We start from the raw sequence: 18917 nt of genomic DNA, 5'->3' as shown, positions 1-18917 counted from the left end.
TCATCGAGATATTTATAAATCATGAGAGAAAGTAAATAAATATATTCCCGGAAAAAAAGTGGGCCGCGTAGGAAGTCTATTTAATTTTAAATATATTTGAAATCCCTCCACTCGAAGGAGAAAGGATCAATGGCACAATCAAATCACACGAGTTTATGCTACAGATATAACATAAGGAACATATTGAAGAAATTTTTATTCCAAAGTTAAATAGGATTTTCTTTTTTAAGAGAGAGAGAGAGAGAGAACAAGAACAAATAAGAAAATGGAGAGGTGAGATGAAGGAAAAAGAACAGTTAAAAAAAGTTGAGAAGAGAGAATATGGAAAAAAAATCATGGAAATTAATGCGCAAAACTTAATGTTCCATGTCATTTAATACTTATATAATCTTCAATCTTTGATCTAATGGTTTAAAATTCGTGTAAAAACCTGTGTAATTTAAGGGTTCATTAATCCATCCTTTGTTTGAAATTTGATTAAAAACAAAGCCAAGGAATTTAGTGCTATCTACACACACAAGTTAGGGATAGAAATTAATGAAAAATACCTACTAAACATTAATCCTTGTCTCAAAATTTTACTTGAACTCAGCTGATTGGATTGAAAGTGAATTCACATCCAATCGAACTCGGCCTATGGGAATTTTTGTTACACATAATTGTTTGTGAAACAAAGGAATAATTCTTTTGAAATTAAAATCTTAACACAAAATTCACAATCATTCAAGTAAAGTAGAATTATGAAGAAATTAAAAAAGCGAAGTTAAATTAAATTTATCTCGGAGTACCAATTATGGTATAGTTATTCAACATGCCATATGAAGTATGATAGAATGACATGATCGTAGCAACAAGAGAGATAAAGAACAGATGAAGAAACTAGGAATATATGCTTCATAAAATTACATTTCAGAACGATGCATTAGCCTAAGTTGTTTTGCCACATCTACCATTGTAGGTCTATCATCTGCTGATACAGAGAGACAATTGAAGGCCAGCCTTGTGAAAGCTTTCAATTTTTGCTCTTTTGCTGAGCATAATCTTTCTCCAACAATTTCGGGATCCACTATCTCAGTGAACCTACTCTTCTTAATATATTTTCTCACACGATCAGACAAAAACCACCCATCTTCAGTTTCTCGATCAACCGCCCTCTGTCCAGTCAAGAGCTCAAGTAGCAACATACCAAAACTATAAACATCACTCTTCTCATTGCAATCACCTGTTGCAATGTATTCAGGAGGAAGATATCCAAATGTTCCCATCACCCTGCCTCTTATGCGTGTTTCACCCTCTGGAATAGATTCAGAGTACGAAAAATCAAACAGTTTGGCAACAGATTGTCCCTGGAATAAAATATTCGATGGTCTTAAGTTTCTGAAAACAATAGGCCTGGAGAAACCAACATGGAGATATGCAATTCCATAAGCTATCTCCATTGCAATCTTTAACCTCAGTGACCATGTGACAGGTTCAAAATTGGGCTGACGAGGATGATAAATACAATCAGCAAGAGTTCCATACTCAACATATTCAAATACCAAAACAGGATTTTCAGTTTCTAGGCAGCATCCAATCAGCCTTATCACATTCTTGTGATTCATTTGTGATGCAAATACAATGTTATTAAAACAAAATTCAGCTGCATAGTCGGAGTTTACAAATTTCATGATAGAAACAGGATAGTCATGCAGAAAACCCTTGAATAATTCATAGCCCAATCCAGTTGTTATAACTTTATGTCTGTCATAATTTTTTGTTGCTATCTTGAGCTCGTTTTCATGGAAACAACGAATAGGGTTGCCTTTATTATCACAAGATTTGATCAATTTTTCAAGAAAAACTTTGCCATTCCTCAACATGAATGTCTCCTTATAAGCCTTGCCCAGATGCTTGATCTTCCTAAAAAACGAACTCATCTAATACCTATTCAGAAACCAATGAAATGCTTTCACTGAATTGAAATAAGATAAAACTAGTATAGTAGTGCAACTTTTAAATGTTCTAGCAAGTTTTCAGGAAAAAGAAATATTTTCGTCAGTGACGTCTCATATTTAATATGAAGTAAAGAGAAAATATTGATTGTATATTTCATCTGATTCCAGAAATGTAACATTAGAAGCATATAAATGACAACATAGCACCGTACACACAGATGTACTTGAAGAAAATGAAGCAGAGCATTGAAAGATGTACCTTTGAGTGGCCAATTCCAGTGTTCAGATAAAGGAGATATGGCACTTACAAGTCTGGGAAAGAAGCTCCAGATTTGGCATGTGTGTATAAAATCTGAAGCAAGACTTCAAATAACAAAGTGAAACTTGATATCTTTTCAAGTCTTCCCAGTCAACCATATGCAAATTTCCATATCTAATGTTGACATGCAATGTAAAGTAAGCCACAGACAAAACATGTGCTAAAGGCTCATTTATTTGTTTCAGATAATTGACTGTGTGCATGTATAAAATGTACTGTTTTATACCTAAATTTGACTTGAAATTTAAACATATTCTAAATCATTCATCTCATTCAATCAAAAAGTGCAGAGAGTTACTAAGTTCGTAGGTAACACTAAACTAAAGGAATTTAGTCAATCATGTAATTTTGTTAATAAAAGAATATGATATCGCAAAAGATATCTTTTACAGTAGCTTTTAAGATATAGTTACACAACAGTTGTATGAATTTAGAAATAATATGCATATTAGCTCCCTGAGCTAAGCAACAGTGGTAATCTCCAACTGATTAATTCTACTTGCATTTGAAACCTAAGCCAGTAATAAATCAAGCAGAGTGATCTTCGATGTGCTATAAGAAAAGAAAAAACCCACAAACAACCAAACATTTGAAATATCAACAAGATACAAAAGAGAAAGACCCATAAACAAAATAGGAATTTCCAGTTCTCCTCCTGTGTATTAATTTTAAACACATAGTGAAAGCTAAATTATAGTTAATCCAGAGAAATTTTAAGGTATTAATTGATACATTTTTCGAAGTCGTTTTGCCACATGAACCATTGTTGGCCTATTCTCTGCTGATTCAGAGACACAGTTAATAACAGGCTCTATAAAAGCTTCCACTATTCCATCTTTTTTTACCACATGGTCTGTCTCCAAGACTCACAGGGTCGGCTACTCTTATCAAATCCGTTATGTTCAATATATTTCTTGCAATTTTTAGCCTATGCTTCAATTTTAAAGACTGAAAATGTGGTTCTGTTATATTCATGAGGGTGATGAATTTCAAGTATTTTTACGACACATTTGTGATGCAAACATAATGCTATTAAAGGGATATTGGTCTTCGTAGTCTGCAAACTTCATCACTAAAATTGGACGGTCCTCGAGAAAACCTTGGTACAATTTAAAGAGATATGGAAGTTGTATTTTTGTAACGTCCCAGCAACTCTATTTGTTTGTGGCTTTCATGAGCTCAGTAGCAGTAAATCGGCAATTAGAATTACATTTACCATTGCAAAAGGCAATCTATTTTCCTAATAAAAGTTCCATCGTTCCTCCTCATATCATATTAATTTGCTTACTCATCCGCCTTTCAACAACACTAGAATGCTTTTTAATGCATATAAACCCATTTAAAATATCCAACAAACACATAAAATTTAACTATTGGACATGAAGCATATTTAGCAACTGTTATTTGAGTTCATAAGTTGACAAAATCAAAAAAAAAAAATAATAATAATAATAAGAAAGTGGGTAATGAGAAAAAGGATGTACCTGTGACGGGCAGTTCAGCTACTCAGCAAGAGAATGCAAATTTTGAGAAGCGAAAGAGCTCTGCCTCTGCAGTTAGTATGTAACACTTGAGTTCTCAAATTTGGCAATCAGATAGAAATTTACATCCAAACCCTTGTTGTACAATGAAAACTCAAATATATCAGATATTTTCTGAATAAATCTACTACTGTCACTATCAAAGCTTTAAAGGAGAAACAATAATCATATCAGCACCCCATCCTTTAATTTGTTAATTAAGGTTATTTTGGTAACTCAAATGACTTTGAACGGCTACAACTAAAACCCCCACTTTCGATTTTGGGAGGGTTTTAGCATTATCAACTCCAACATGGCTACCGTTCAACATCACTCGCCCCTTATCAAACTCACCCACTCGCCCGATTCAACTCACTCCAACTCACTCAAACCGCCTTTGAAAATCCACTGCAACGCCAAACGCAAGCCCAAGCCCGACCCCAGCTCACCCTTCAAGGGCAGAAGATCGGGGTTCGTTGACTACGACAAAGGCCAACACGAGGTCTCCACCCAAGTCAGCGGACTCAGAAAATCCGACATACCAAGACGGCACCGTTTAGCGGTGGAGGGCAACAGGTTCCAAAAGGACTGGTCCGTTTCTGAGGTTGTTGAAAGAGTTTTGGAGCTCAAACACTATGAAGATGTTGAGGGTGTCTTGAACAGGTGGGTGGGCCGGTTCGCTAGAAAAAACTTCCCTTTCTTAATAAAGGTAATTTTTTTTTTAATTGTGTGTTGAATTATTTAACTGCCCATTTCTAATTTCAATTTTTTTCATGTTGTGGTTACATTTTTGCTTGTAACAGGAAATAACACAAAGAGGTGCCATTAATCATAGCAATCAAGTTTTCAATTGGATGAAAAATCAGAAGAATTATTGTGCGCGGAATGATATCTACAATATGATGATCAGGTTGCATGCTAGACATAATCAAATAGACAAGGCCCGTGGACTTTTTTTCGAGATGCAAAAGTGGAGGTAAAGCTTGTTAATTTTTCTCATCTTTTTAGAATTGGAACATGTGATAATTTAATTAGTCTGTTGATTCCATTTTTATGATTTTCCTGCTAGGTGCAAGCCGGATGCTGAAACTTACAATGCTCTTATCGGTGCACATGGTAGAGCTGGTCAGTGGCGTTGGGCTATGAATATCTTTGATGATATGCTGCGTGCAGCTGTGTGAGCTTCCTTCCTTTTCTTTTCATGTTGAACGTGGTATTTTGAAAATATTTGGAACATCACTTGATGCCTCTGTTGTATTAACTAATTTTTTCTGTACGCCATATTGTTCACATTGTTCTTTTTCCAATAGGTAGCTGGGAAATTATTCTCGCTTGAATCTTAATGAGGATTGTGCTGATTCTCAATTTTGTGTGGAGTAAGAAGAAATATGTTCATGATTGCCACAAACATTTTGATGGAGATTGTAACGAGTTCCTAGGAAACTATTCTCCGTACAAATTATTTTATCTTATCTATATATTTACTTGGGACTCTACGTGGAACTTAAAATGCCCTTCTTTCTTGATATCTTGGCTTTTGTTGGATAGTACTTGGTCCTGGAGCACATTGAACTTCATATACCTTACAAGCAATCAGAATCTATGTGGATGACTGCTGTATGTTAATTGACTAAAAAACCAGATTTGAAATGCAATATGATATCACCTCACCTTCTATTTGGTTCCAAAATATGTATTGATTTCATCTCCAACTATATCCATTGACATTTCATGTTTTAATCCATTGGTTGTTTTAGCTTTCATCTTTTACATTATCACCTAATGTCATGCTGTTTTTTAGATAATATTTATCCCTTAAGTAAACTATTTGGAGATAATTTCTCATGATAATGTCATTGCCTTAGCTTTATGCGTACTTTTTTTTTTTGAAGTTAAATCTTAGGTTGATTTTTTTTCTTCTTTATTATAATTTATGTGCAGGTCGCTCCTAGTCGATCAACCTATAATAACTTGATTAATGCTTGTGGATCTACTGGAAATTGGAGAGAAGCTCTGAAAGTTTGCAAGCAAATGACAGAAAATGGAGTTGGCCCTGATCTGGTGACTCACAATATTGTGTTGTCTGCATATAAGAATGGGGCCCAGTATACAAAAGCTTTATCTTACTTTGAACTAATGAAAGGGACAAATATTCGTCCTGACACAACCACCCATAATATTGTGATCTATTGCCTAGTAAAGCTCGGACAGTATGACAAAGCTATTGACTTGTTCCATTCCATGAGGGAGAAGAGATCGGAATGCCTGCCAGACATTGTTACATTCACTAGCATCATTCATTTGTATTCTGTGAATGGGCAGATTGAAAATTGTAAGGGTGTCTTCAATACAATGCTTGCAGAAGGATTAAAACCCAACATCGTTTCATATAACGCCCTAATGGCTGCATATGCATCGCATGGAATGACTAAAGAAGCATTATCTGTTTTTAATGAGATAAAGAAAAATGGTTTATGCCCGGATATTGTATCTTATACATCTTTACTGAATGCTTATGGAAGATCACAACAACCTGTAAAGGCCAGGGAAGTATTCAACATGATGAGAATAAACAACCTGAAGCCAAATCTCGTTAGTTACAGTGCACTGATTGATGCATATGGATCTAATGGGTTGCTAACGGAAGCAGTGGAAGTCTTCTGTGAAATGGAGCAAGATGGTATTGAGCCTAACATTGTGTCAATATGCACCCTCTTGGCTGCCTGTGGCCGCTGTGGTCGAAAAGTAAATATTGATGCTGTACTTTTAGCAGCGGAGATGCGAGACATAAAATTAAACACAGTTGCTTATAATTCGGCTATTGGAAGCTATATGAATGTGGGGGAATATGAGAAGGCTATAGCTTTGTACAAGTGTATGAAAAAAAGAAAGGTTATGCCTGATTCTGTTACCTATACTGTCTTGATAAGTAGTTGCTGTAGGTTGTCAAGATACAGTGAGGCCCTTGGGTTTCTTGATGAGATGATGGATCTGAAAATTCCTTTGACCAACCAGGTGTACTCATCTGTGATCTCTGCCTACAGCAAACAGGTATGTCTTTTGCCAATATATGGTTTTTACTTCTCCATGTGTAACTTAAGGAAATATGATAAATCTGATTTTCTTTTTCACGTCTCATTTTGTTTCCCATCCTCTTTATTTTCAATGCTAGGGTCTAATTGCTGAAGCAGAATCAATGTTCAACATGATGAAAATGTCTGGCTGTTCTCCTGACATTATTACATATACTGCAATGCTACATGCTTACAACACTGCAGGTACATGGGCATATTATTAAACATCTGATTTCATCAGTTGGTGACTCTAATAACTTGAAACTTCTGAACTGAGCTGCTAGAATTCTTTCTTGTTTCAAATTTCTTATCTCAGAGGATTGGGAAAAGGCATGTGCACTATTTCTTGAAATGGAGACAAATAATATTGAACCAGATTCTATTGCATGTTCAGCACTGATGAGAGCTTTCAATAAAGGAGGCCAACCATCCAAGGTTCTTCTTGTTGCGGAGTTTATGAGAGAAAAAGATATCACCTTTTCTGATTCTATTTTCTTTGAAATGGTATTAGCTTGTAGCCTGTAAGTTCCATCTTTCTGATCTATATTTGTCTACGTGTTTTGTGTAGGCAAGTTAAGCATTCTGCTGTTTTATGCTGTTTCTTCTTATTTGAAATTTTCTATTTACTGAGTCTTAATATTCTTCTTTATACTGGATTGACCTATTCATTTTACTAAAGAAATGGTGACCTGCTGTAAGCTAATACATATATTCCTTATCAGAGATATTCCTTATCAGAGTTCTTTCTTAGCATATCCTTAATATTTTTGGACTTTTTTTTCTTTTGGAGGATACTTATAAAGCTTTAAATACTCTACTATGCTACCTGAGCTTATGCCATAGTTGATCACGAAGTTTAAAAAACAAAAAGATTGTGACTAGTGAGAGCTGATAGAGTACCACCGTTAATGCTTGTATGTTGATGACGTTCTATCTTTACTTCTTTTTTTAATTTTTCTTTAGTTTATGTTACCTTCTTTTTGTAGATAAATATAATTTCTTTTGGAATAAATTATGTTTTTCTTAATGTGTATATCCCTTTCAATTTGCTGTGATGAGCATGCTTGTGATGATAGATCTTCTGTTGTTGATACTGTGTATTGGATACTAACATCTGAACTTTGTTGAAGGTTGCGAGATTGGAAGACAACAATTGACCTGATCAAACAGATGGAACCATCATTCCATGTAGTTTCAATAGGACTTCTGAATCAACTTCTGCATCTGCTCGGCAAAAGTGGGAGAATTGAATCTATGATGAAGGTACTTGATAACTATTTCACACACGCATAGATGTTAGGATCGTTTGACTTCAAGAGCTGGCATAAATTTTTCACACAAATTCTGAGCCATTGATTTCATTGAACTCAACGGTACAGAGGATTTATGAGTTGACAATATTAAACTCTAATTTTTTGACTTTGAATTTCACCTTTAGATTGCATGAGATTAATCCTAATACAAACACACACATGCACACATGCACTGAAACTCATATCAATGTCTTTTATTTTCTAACCTTTATGTACGTTGTACTATTCTCTTTTGAAACACACAGTTGTTCTTCAAGATAGTATCATCAGGTGCTGAAGCCAACTTCAATACTTATTCCATTTTGTTGAAAAATCTTTTGGCTGCTGGAAATTGGAGAAAGTATATAGAGGTATTATTTTGTTAGTTTTCTTAAGTTTATTTCAAATTTGTTGTTTAATGCAGCTTTGTTTCTTTTGAAGTTATGCCATCAATATTATACCACATGTCAATTTGTTACACAATTGGCAAGGTGGTGAAACACTGGAAAGCATTTAACTAAAGATCAATCTTTTAAAATTTTATGCACTTCTTAATGGATTGGAAGTCAATATTGTGTGCACAGTTATGTATTGATTGGTAATTCATTCTAGGGTTCAATTAAATGGTCCTTGAGGATGTTAAATCAATTTGATTCCGTAAAGCAAGAAGGAAATGACCATGTTTTAGTTGTTGTTGCTTTAATATTCACAATTAAATTGTGAACAATGGAAGTACCATGGTCTAGTGTATTTAATATGACTGTTATGTTTGTGGAGACTAGTATGTAATATTTGTTATATTGTTTAATAAAATAATTAATGGTTACTCAATTAAGGGGCATTAGAAATTTAAGCAAATCCAAATGCAGGTCCTGCAGTGGATGGAGGGTGCTGGAATTCAACCTTCTTATGGAATGTTTCGTGATATAGTTTCTTTTGCACAAACAAGGGGTGGAGCTGAATATGCAGCTATTATTCAAGAAAGAATAGGTAAGCTTATTTTATTTCTGACAAGAAAATCAAAAATTTGTTTCATTCTTTCTGTGTTTCTCCAACTCATGTGAGACCTTTTCCCCATCACCATGTCCAGTGCTAAAGCACCCTACTCGTGATGAATTTTGTTTTTCTTTGCTTCTGCAACTGTTGAGGGTATTGAATTTAGAGAGCCAGACTGTACAAAAAATTTGAAAAAGGATTATATTTGAGGGAAGGTTGTATGATTTGCATTACAGTAATTCCTTTCAGTTCACACGCCATCCTAAGTCAATGAATGGTAGGAAACATGTCCTGCTGTAGTTTCTACCCTCGATTGGAGCCTGTATAATGGTTTTACCCCATTTCATGTATGCAGAGATGAATTTGTTTAAAATCGCGGAAACCAAAGCTGCAGCTGGTTTAAAAGCATCAGCGACTTGCATTAACTTTCTCATGCATTATGGGTTTTATTCTGCCTCAGTATTATGTACTCTGTACAAATATAGTTCGTGAATTCATTTAAAAGATCACCGAAACATTACATTTCTTGAAAACTCATCTGCTCTTGAAATTCTGCAGAATCCTTGAGAATGAAATCTGGGGATCCAAGTTTTGACCAACAATCCACGAGTTCCTCTTCTTCCATCGTCACAGTTGATAGCTAGACCAGAAGTGTAAGGACACTCCTTATTACAGCAATCTCCAGTCCTGAGAATTGGAGGGAATAAAAGTTGGAGCTCGACAATCCCTAAGCATTATATTAATTCAAAGTAATTTTTTTCCTGAATTTTTGAATTTGTATTTTGTACAGCAATAACAGAATTCATAAGGGACAATACAAAGTGTTACTTTTACATAAATATTTCTATCAATGATGTCTTTCAATCATCACGTACGTGGCCAGTAAATTCCACTTCATACGGCACTTTTCTGTTTTCTGGCCGCCACAACACCCCCTCCAAAAAAAAAAAAAAAAAAGTCATTTTTGGTAAAAGCAGGGCCGTTAAATGTGCCTTTTGCAGTAAAAAGGAGTGAGGTGAATAATGAGCTGGACCAGCTAAATTGAATCCAACATAATTATCCTTGGATTCCGTAGATCCTTAAAGAGAAATAAAATGTCAATTTTGCTTATCCAAGGTCCTATATTTTAACCAATAATTATATTGATAAAGAATTAATTGGTTCAATTAATAAAATTTTTAATACAATCAATATTAAAAAAATTGAAAAGAAAAAATATTATATTTTTTAAATTTACACTATTCGGAGTGATTTTCCTTATCAAGATGCAGTAGTATGCTGAAGAAAATGAAAAAAAAAAAAAGGAAATTAATATTAAGAATAATTTCCTCGTAAATGGTAAATTTCTGTGATTTAGTGCAATGTAATATTTCTAGGAAAGCAATTTATTTTAAATTAAAATTTATTTTACATATTGTTAAAATGAATGCATTAAAAATATGACACCTAGCACTGGCCAAAGAACAAAAAAGAATGAGCAGGTGTCCTTGCCCTGGCCCGCCACTGATATGAACATGACTTGCAAAATTTTCAAACCCTGTCAAATGACAAAAAGACCCTCAACCCTATCCTAGCCGTTATAACCGTTTAGCGCTTTAACCTTCAGAAATTCACAATCCCTAATCTCGTCATTCAAAACAACACCCGAGGATATTTTCGTAAACGTACCTTCACACTCCGTCACTGTAGTTTTTGCTTGGCAGTCAGCACTTGGAAATCAAAATTAAATGAAAACAACGCAAAACAAGAACTCAAGTTTAACACGTCCTCGCTCTCCTCACTCTCACTCGCTTGTTACAGTGTTCATGTGATTTTCTCTCTCCTAGGGTTAGGGTTTCTCTGGGTAGAATTGTATTGGATGATGGCGTCTTCTTCATCGGATCCTGGGTTGAAACACGAAGTGGGTAGTAGCAGTGGCTGTGGTGGCGGTGGTGAAAGTTCAGAGGCAGTGATAGCAAATGATCAGCTGTTACTTTACAGAGGATTAAAGAAAGCAAAGAAAGAGAGAGGCTGCACTGCTAAAGAACGCATCAGTAGGATGCCTCCTTGTACTGCTGGTAAACGCAGCTCCATTTATCGTGGAGTCACCAGGTCGGTTTTTAACATTCACTTGCTCTTTATATATGTCATTTTTTTGGAATTATACATGTATGTTTAGAGGTAAGTGATTGCTTTGATGGGCTGGTGTATTTTTTGCTTTGTTTTGTGAAAGAGGTGTTTAATTGATGGGGGTTGTGAAATTGGAACAGATATGCTTTGTTCGATTATATGGTTGGCAAGTTCATGAATTCGAAGACTTGGGTTCTTTGGTGGAGTTCATGAACGCTTTGTATGATAGAAGTGAACTGATTAGTTAGATGGGTTGTCTTATATGGAAAGGCTAATTTTGTTGGCTATTCATGATTTCGTCCAATGTTATGTTTGATATAAACCTGATTGACTCAGAAGCCTGTTTGTGTAATGTTGCCTGGTTTTATAAGTGTTTATTACGGTGGTTGCAGAATTAAAGGAACCTGCACAAGGATGTCGAATGATTACTTATGAGATTAGCAAAAGCAGCGTGATTTTAAGCTTTTAAATAGGAAAAAAATGTAGAAACAAAGGATAAAAGGAGAAAGACTTGAGAGAACTACTCAGTGCCAACTGTATTAGGTCAGCTATGTTGTCTGCCAAATCTTGTTTGTGGATGATAAGGATGTTTGTTTCTGATTAATTTGGATCCCCTTTTCATCTCTGTTAGTCTTCAGCTGTTAGTTTTCTTTGATTAGAAACATCTGGCCATGTCATGGCAATTAAGCTGTGTGTTATTGTCTTACTTTCATTACACTAAGTACATATGTTAGAAATTGCTTATCTTCTTCAACTGCTGTTGATGTTAAAATTTGTAATCCTTTGAGACATTGAATAATGCTCTGGTTTCCATATTCATAAACATCAGACATAGATGGACTGGGCGTTATGAAGCTCACCTTTGGGATAAAAGTACATGGAATCAGAATCAGAATAAGAAGGGAAAGCAAGGTTCTTTCTCTCGCTCCATGCGCATTTGTTATAATATATGCCACTCGTTAATCTAACAGGTTTATCCTTTAAACTGATTCTGCTTTTTCCTCTTTAATTTGCATGGAATGCTTGGTGAATAATCACTACGACAGTGTACTTGGGTAAGTCATGGCTTGATATACTTATATTTTGAACTTTCTAATGCCTTTAGTATTCTATGCCAGGATATCAACTAATATATATTTACAGGAGCATATGACGATGAAGAGGCTGCGGCAAGAGCATATGATCTTGCTGCCTTAAAGTATTGGGGCCCTGGGACACTAATCAATTTTCCAGTGAGAGAACTATTCTTTGAACCTCTTCCTGCACATTCTTTGAACCTCTTCACTTTGCAGGAAAATAGGCAATCGTTATATTCGATATCTTCGCCCCTTGGCAAAACAAATGCATAATAGTTGTTTTTTCTTTTTTACTTTATTTTTGTATAGTTGATGGCATGAGAATTTCTTCTTTATTTCTTTTTAAATACCATCATTTATCAATAATGATTAACCGGTGGATTTTTACGAATATGGCATTTTGGATTTCCTTCCTATCCAAAGAATATATAAGCCGGCTTAAATTCAATATATGGAAAAGGGATTTTTCTTATAACAATTAGCTGCCTTAAAAGGTAAAAAAAAAAAAAGGTGTGTTTGTTTTTTCATGGTATTTAAGGAAATAATTTATATTGCACTATGGAACTCCCATGTCCACCAATTCATGTTTGATTGTTTCTTGAAGGTTACTGATTATACAAGAGATCTTGAAGAGATGCAGAATGTCTCAAGAGAGGACTACCTTGCTTCTCTTCGAAGGTATGTACATGGTTTGAAATGTGTATGCATGGTCTGGACTATGTGCCCTGGTAGTAAAATTACACTGTTGCTTATACTAGATGTCCGTTGCAGAAAAAGCAGCGGTTTCTCGAGAGGAATCTCCAAATATCGTGGACTCTCCAGGTATCTTAGTAGCACAAATTAGACTTTTATTTGCCTAAGTTATACTAAGAATTACATAAAGTATTTCTCCATGTAGTGACTAAAGATGTTAATCTGAGCTTCTGTTTTGTTTTGGCTATTACAAAATAGTCGATGGGACTCCTCACTTGCTCGTATGGCTGGTTCAGAATACTTCAATAATGCACATTATGGTAAGCTCTGGTTATAGAACTTCGACTTCTAATCAAGATTGTTAAGTTATAAAATAAAATCCTCGTTGGTTCGATACTAGCTAGCCAAATTAATGGTTTAGCCTTTCCTTGTTCAAGTTTTTCCAGTTACTGACATTTGATGGTTCTATCTCACTCACAGGTGCAGCTGATGATCCATCAACAGAAAGTGAATATTTAGGTGGCTTTTGCATTGACAGAAAAATTGATCTCACAAGCTACATCAAGTGGTGGGGGCCGAACAAAACTCGTCAAGCAGATTCTGCCAAGAAATCATTGGAAGAGGGAAAACATGCTTATGCCGAAGACATCAGTAGTGAACTCAAGAAATCAGAATGGGAGATCCGACCTACTGAACCATACCAGATGCCCCGTTTAGGTGTGTCTCCTGGTGGAAAGAAGCATAAAGGGTCTGCTGTATCAGCTTTGAGCATCCTGTCAAAATCAACTGCCTACAAGAACTTCCAAGAGAAAGCATTGAAAAAGCAAGACAGCAACACTGATAATGATGAAAATGAGAACAAAAATATTGTTAACAAAATGGACTATGGTAAGGCTGTTGAGAAATCAACGGGTCATGATGGTAGGAGTGAGAGACTTGGAGCTGCACTTGGAATGACTGGGGGATTGTCTCTTCAGCGAAATGCATTCCCATTAGCTCCTTTCTTGTCTGCACCACTTCTGACCAACTATAACACCATTGATCCCTTGGTAGACCCCATCCTGTGGTCATCTCTAGTTCCTGCTCTTCCTACTGGGCTACCTCGTAACTCAGAGGTTGGTATACTCACCATTAAATCATTACTTTCCTTCCAAGAAATATTTTAAGAGGTACTGCTGAACAATATAACTTATTAATTACATAATTGCTTTGTAATATTTTCCTGCACAATCTATTTTTAAAAAATTTCTAAAAATTGGAATAATTTAAAACATTCCTGAATCAGTATGGAGAGGCCTTTGGTGTAGAAATTAGAGAAGCGCTGTTAGATAACAATTTTCAATTAACTTCCCAGTGAAACTATAGCATTTTGTTCAACGCTTTTACCAGAGCAATATCATCTTAGGATCTCAAGCAAGCATCTTTTTAATAGATAAGAACCAAATGCTTTGTTTCTATACAGCAGGGACAGTAACTGAAAATGTTCCTCGGTTATCTGAAACAATTATCCTATATCGCCATGAGTCTTGTGTGTTTATCAGTGGTGATGTACTGAAAAATCTCATTCCTAATTCTAGTTTCTTCACAACACTTATGAAAAAAAATTAAATATTGCAATGCAGGTTACGAAGACTGAGAGCAGTTCAACATATACTTTCTTTCGGCCAGAGGAGTGAATTGATGGTGTACTTCCTTGTGTCCTATAATTTGGTGGAAAGGCATAACTCCTGTCTGGGAGGTTTTGGCACTCAACAGCAACAATATGTAGCAAAAGAAGGCTAAAAGTGATTGAACAGCCCGTGCTTTATTTGGAATGAAACCTAATTTTGCTGGCTTGGCTGTCATGGGGGCTTCAGAGACTAGTGCGGAGAACACAGTAATCTGTAAATTTGTAAGCTATTATGTTGTGTTTGAGATTTTTAAACATAATTGTCAACAGCCGGTGCATGAGTTTCGTTAATGTATCAAAAGGTTGGGTGAGTGCCTGAGTGGTTTTTCGTTTGAACTTAAAATACTTGCTGTTTCTTTTTCGTTAATATTCTGTGTAGAGAAATGACAAGATATTACCCGGAAACACTTTGTGCAGATGTTTTTCTTTATTTCATGTTTAAACATTGTATGCAAATAATAATATTAATAATAATAAGATTTTCCTATTGTGCTTTACATCAATGATAATAGAATTGTTGTGGATTCTTAGATTTAAATATTTTAATCTCTACCATGATTTTAATTTGATGGTAAATAATTAATGAATCAATAATAAGCATTAGATAATATTTAGGCCACACATAAATTTAGGTTTATAGATAGATTTTTATTTTTAGTTAATTGATAAATATTTTCTAAATAACTAATGTTTATACATATAAGATCGAATCCTTAGTAATTAATAAAAGAGTTCATAGACCCACTGAATTTGAAGTAACATTCCTTATTATAATATCCTTTAATCTTGACTCTTTTTTGTTTTTGACTTTTTGTCGTTGTCTTGTGTTGCCTTTCTTTATGCGTATCCCATTTTCCATCCTCTCTTGAATACATATGAATTAATTTAAATTTTAAATAGATTTAATATGTAAATTTGATAGGATTGAGAAAAAAGACCCAGGCCGACTCAGCCTAGGCCCGCAGCCTTGAAATTCAACCCATACATGGGCCCAAAAACACAAAACCCGTGCAGATTAAACCTGAATAAGGGTCTAGGACTTTTAAATTTATAAATAAAAATAAATTAAATTTAAATAAACTATTAAATTATTAAATTAATTTTTTTATTAGTATTTGTGATTTCGTATATTGTGTTACTAATATTTTTTGTATTAGAGATTGTTTATTTAGCATTTAAGTTGTTTGTTTCTTTCCACTTAAAAAGTCTAAAAAAACACTTTTACATTTGTGCCCTTACAAATTTTAAATGTAAAATAAATAATAAATATTTCAAGGAACATAAATAAGATAGTATTTTATCATAACAGAAATCATGTTCAAATGAATATTACCTTTTAATATTCTAAATTAGAGAATGTTAAATAATTTTGTTGTAGTTTATAATGTATTATATGAAAAATATTCAAAAATTTTGTAAAGATAATTAAAGATAAGTTGAAAATATAAAAAAGATAAAAATAATAATAATCTGGTGCTATATTATCAATTATCAAAAGTTATAGAGATGAATAATAATGCTAATTAGTAAGTTTAACTAAGTAATTATGAAAATATTTATTTAGATAGGGTTATTTTTTGTTAATATTTGTTTCTAGATTTTTGGACAATATTTTTTCCATATGTCATTTAAATTTTTTAGATTGTTCAAGTGAGTACAACCCCTTAATATTCTAAATTGAAGAATGTAAATTACTTTTATTGTAGTTTATAATGTATTATGTGAAAAATATTCAAAAAAATAGTAAAGAGAAATAATGTTAATTTGAACAATATAAAAAGATAAAAAAAAATAATAATCTACTAATATGTTATCAATTATCATAAGTTATGGAGATGAATAATAATCTACTACTATAAATAACAGCTATAACAGCTTGTCAGCTTCTCAAACGTGCCTTTCACATGCGTTCATAAGCAAAGCCAGAACGGCAATGAAATCGTGCCGTTTTGATCAAAATGTGATGTGATGGTCGGCTATCACATGTTAGGCACGTGACTTACTTAAAAGGCTTTGGATGACATTCTCGATAATATCGGTTTGGCTTTAAAGATCTTAGGACAACATGACATATTGAAAAAATGTTAGGCATTGACTTACTGGTTAGTTGGATTTGAGTTCTTATTCAGCACAAACTCTAAACCCCACTGAGTGTCACCTTCACCGCCAGTGGCGGTTAGTTGTTGATGCTTAAATTTTATGCACCAAACTTGAACAACTACTTTTCACGGATAAACTTAATTATGACGCAACAAAATAATTAGTTTCCTAAACACTAAATTCAAATTAGAGACATCGTCCAACGACTATTTATTTTCACCGCATGCATCAAATGTATATAATTTATTCATTAAAATCATGATATCAATTATTTATTTAATAAATTATAAATATAAATTAATTATAGATTTTTTTTTAAGTTAAGAATTAAATGAATTTAAAAAATTCAATTTCAAATTATTTGTGCCGGCCCAACCCACCAAAGCAACGCCTATGCGTGCTCGTGCTCGTGCCGTGTTATGCCTACTATGTGTTTTGCGTCGTGTTGTGCCGTGCCTAAATTTTTTTGCTTAGGGCCAGTCCGGCACACATGCCGTGCCCATTCGTGTTGTGCCCACATGTCTCATGCCATGAGCTATGCTGTGCCATGCCTAAGAAAAAAAACCCAATAAGTTTTTTTTTTATTTTTTAAGAGCGCATGCTAAGCTGTTGGCATACTTTTTTCAAGTCTATGTATTTTTTCTTAGGTCTATGATGTTAGCCTATAGAGCTATAAATGTTGATTTTGATGATAACAAACCACATGTTTTGGATAAACAAAGATTTACATTGTGCTTTTATAACAAGAAAATGATTTTTTTATGAAATTAGTTATTTTTCAAGATGTGGACTAAAATGAAAGAGTTTTGACATCTTTGATTTTAATAAATATTGTTTTGAATTTCGGATTTGGACTTATTTGAAAATATTTAAATATTTTGGGTCATTCAATAATTTTACATTTTTTGGGCTATATCATAATTTCATAAAGTTTTGTGATTAATAAGCATTATTTAAAAATTCTGAAATTGGACTCATTTCTAAAATTTTCATAACGTTTTGGGCCATAATACAGTTATATAAAGTTTTAGGATAAAACTGTAATTTTAGAAAATAGTTCACTGTAACAGTCACTGTAGCAAGCGGTAAAACTGGATTTGACAAGCAGTAAACCGAATTTTGGGCAGTAGCTTACTGGAATGAAAGCGGCTATCCATATTTCAAAAACGGCATACCGAATATTCTAAAATTCAAATATTTACTGTAATGGTAACATAAAAGCGGCTAACGAATTCCGAAAACAGCAAGCCGGTTATCATCAGAAAACACGTAACGGCTAATTTTTTTGGCTCAAACTATATAAACTCAAATCCAATTCGTTTTCAAGCCCTCTTGCAAACAAAAACAAAAAGCACACAACATATATTGAGCTCTCATTTTCGCAAATCATTATACATTGAATCATCTTTGTTCTTCAACTTGTATGTCTACTCTTTAAAAGAGTTTTTGTTGTAATTTCATTTCCTCATCAAATTTGTAAGTGTTTAAGTGTGTGAGACACTTGAGTGAAGAGATTAGAAGATAATCTCTTTATTGTAAAGGTTCATTGACACCTTAAAAGTCCATTGTAAGCATTTGAAGCCTTGGAAGGTTTGGATAGTGAAATCCTCAAGTTTGGGTTGCTTGGAGGCGTGGACGTAGGCGGGGATTGCCGAACCACGTAAAAATCCTTGTGTTTGTTTTCTCTTCCCTTACTCATTTATTATTGTGCTTTCATTGAATTTATTGTTTTTGAATTTATTAAGGCATTAGATTGGATTGTTGTGTTGTTTTGTTAGAATAAGTTTTAAAATACCAATTCACCCCCTCTTAGGTTGCATAACTTGTATTTCATATGCCTTTATACAAATTTAATAGAATAAAAAATTCAAAACTCAAGTCCATATTTAATAATAATAAACTAATAATAATAATAAAATATAATATTAATTACTAAATTTGACCTTATAATATTAGAATTTTTTTAATACTTAACAATAATAATAATAATAACTTTTTCTTATAGGTTAATTTAATTGCTAACTTGAACTTATATAGAGTCATAAATCATAATTCACAATAATAGTAATGCATATTTATAAAATCATGATATTGATAATTTTATTCATCAAAATCATGATATCAATTATTTA

The 18917-nt window shown here is 33.7% G+C and overlaps 3 protein-coding genes across 9 annotated transcripts; 2 read left to right on the top strand and 1 right to left on the bottom strand.

Moving 5' to 3' along the window:
• Positions 1–819: 819 nt before the first annotated feature.
• On the bottom strand, positions 820–3851 carry LOC18031624 (non-functional pseudokinase ZED1). Of its 3 annotated transcripts, none has more exons than XM_006421264.2 (3): positions 3741–3851; positions 2197–2370; positions 820–1926 (listed from the first exon to the last, which is right to left on the bottom strand). In XM_006421264.2, the coding sequence occupies exon 3, from the start codon at positions 1917–1919 to the stop codon at positions 903–905; it is 1017 nt and encodes a 338-aa protein (XP_006421327.1). In that variant the 5' UTR covers positions 1920–1926; positions 2197–2370; positions 3741–3851; the 3' UTR covers positions 820–902. The 3 variants fall into 3 exon arrangements, with proteins under 3 accessions (XP_006421327.1, XP_024040922.1, XP_024040928.1); XM_024185154.1 differs by having other exon boundaries at positions 2197–2289; XM_024185160.1 differs by lacking the exon at positions 2197–2370.
• A 142-nt stretch (positions 3852–3993) lies between these two features.
• On the top strand, positions 3994–9971 carry LOC18033384 (pentatricopeptide repeat-containing protein At2g41720). Of its 5 annotated transcripts, XM_024182098.1 has the most exons (11): positions 3994–4485; positions 4580–4752; positions 4846–4951; positions 5718–6827; positions 6949–7054; positions 7167–7371; positions 7981–8113; positions 8409–8513; positions 9012–9132; positions 9494–9581; positions 9697–9743. In XM_024182098.1, exons 1-11 carry the CDS (start codon positions 4090–4092, stop codon positions 9731–9733), a joined length of 2580 nt encoding a protein of 859 aa, XP_024037866.1. In that variant the 5' UTR covers positions 3994–4089; the 3' UTR covers positions 9734–9743. The 5 variants fall into 5 exon arrangements, with proteins under 5 accessions (XP_024037866.1, XP_024037856.1, XP_024037859.1 ...); XM_006421263.2 differs by lacking the exon at positions 9494–9581 and having other exon boundaries at positions 3995–4485; positions 9697–9971; XM_024182096.1 differs by lacking the exon at positions 9494–9581 and having other exon boundaries at positions 4354–4439; positions 9697–9971.
• An 886-nt stretch (positions 9972–10857) lies between these two features.
• LOC18032043 (AP2-like ethylene-responsive transcription factor At2g41710) lies at positions 10858–15121 on the top strand. Its single transcript, XM_006421262.2, has 9 exons — positions 10858–11229; positions 12077–12159; positions 12294–12302; positions 12391–12479; positions 12928–13001; positions 13095–13145; positions 13275–13336; positions 13497–14131; positions 14639–15121. Exons 1-9 carry the CDS (start codon positions 10997–10999, stop codon positions 14690–14692), a joined length of 1290 nt encoding a protein of 429 aa, XP_006421325.1. The 5' UTR covers positions 10858–10996; the 3' UTR covers positions 14693–15121.
• Positions 15122–18917: the final 3796 nt, after the last annotated feature.

The sequence above is a fragment of the Citrus clementina genome, unplaced genomic scaffold (genome assembly GCF_000493195.1).
Source record: "Citrus clementina cultivar Clemenules unplaced genomic scaffold, Citrus_clementina_v1.0 scaffold_9, whole genome shotgun sequence".
In the NCBI taxonomy this organism is placed as follows: Eukaryota; Viridiplantae; Streptophyta; class Magnoliopsida; order Sapindales; family Rutaceae; genus Citrus; species Citrus x clementina.
The sequence above is the reverse complement of the archived record's forward strand: the minus strand, read 5'-3'. Positions and strand labels throughout refer to the sequence as shown.

Bases quoted from the DNA above. Each gene is read 5' to 3' on its own strand.
- LOC18033384 (XM_024182098.1), top strand. From the start codon at position 4,090: ATGGCTACCGTTCAACATCACTCGCCCCTTATCAAACTCACCCACTCG. The intron at 7,372-7,980 runs GTAAGTTCCATC...ACTTTGTTGAAG, and splicing joins ATGGTATTAGCTTGTAGCCT to GTTGCGAGATTGGAAGACAA. The intron at 9,133-9,493 runs GTAAGCTTATTT...TCATGTATGCAG, and splicing joins TATTATTCAAGAAAGAATAG to AGATGAATTTGTTTAAAATC.
- LOC18031624 (XM_006421264.2), bottom strand. From the start codon at position 1,919: ATGAGTTCGTTTTTTAGGAAGATCAAGCATCTGGGCAAGGCTTATAAG.
- LOC18032043 (XM_006421262.2), top strand. From the start codon at position 10,997: ATGATGGCGTCTTCTTCATCGGATCCTGGGTTGAAACACGAAGTGGGT. The intron at 13,002-13,094 runs GTATGTACATGG...TGTCCGTTGCAG, and splicing joins TACCTTGCTTCTCTTCGAAG to AAAAAGCAGCGGTTTCTCGA. The intron at 13,337-13,496 runs GTAAGCTCTGGT...TCTCACTCACAG, and splicing joins CTTCAATAATGCACATTATG to GTGCAGCTGATGATCCATCA.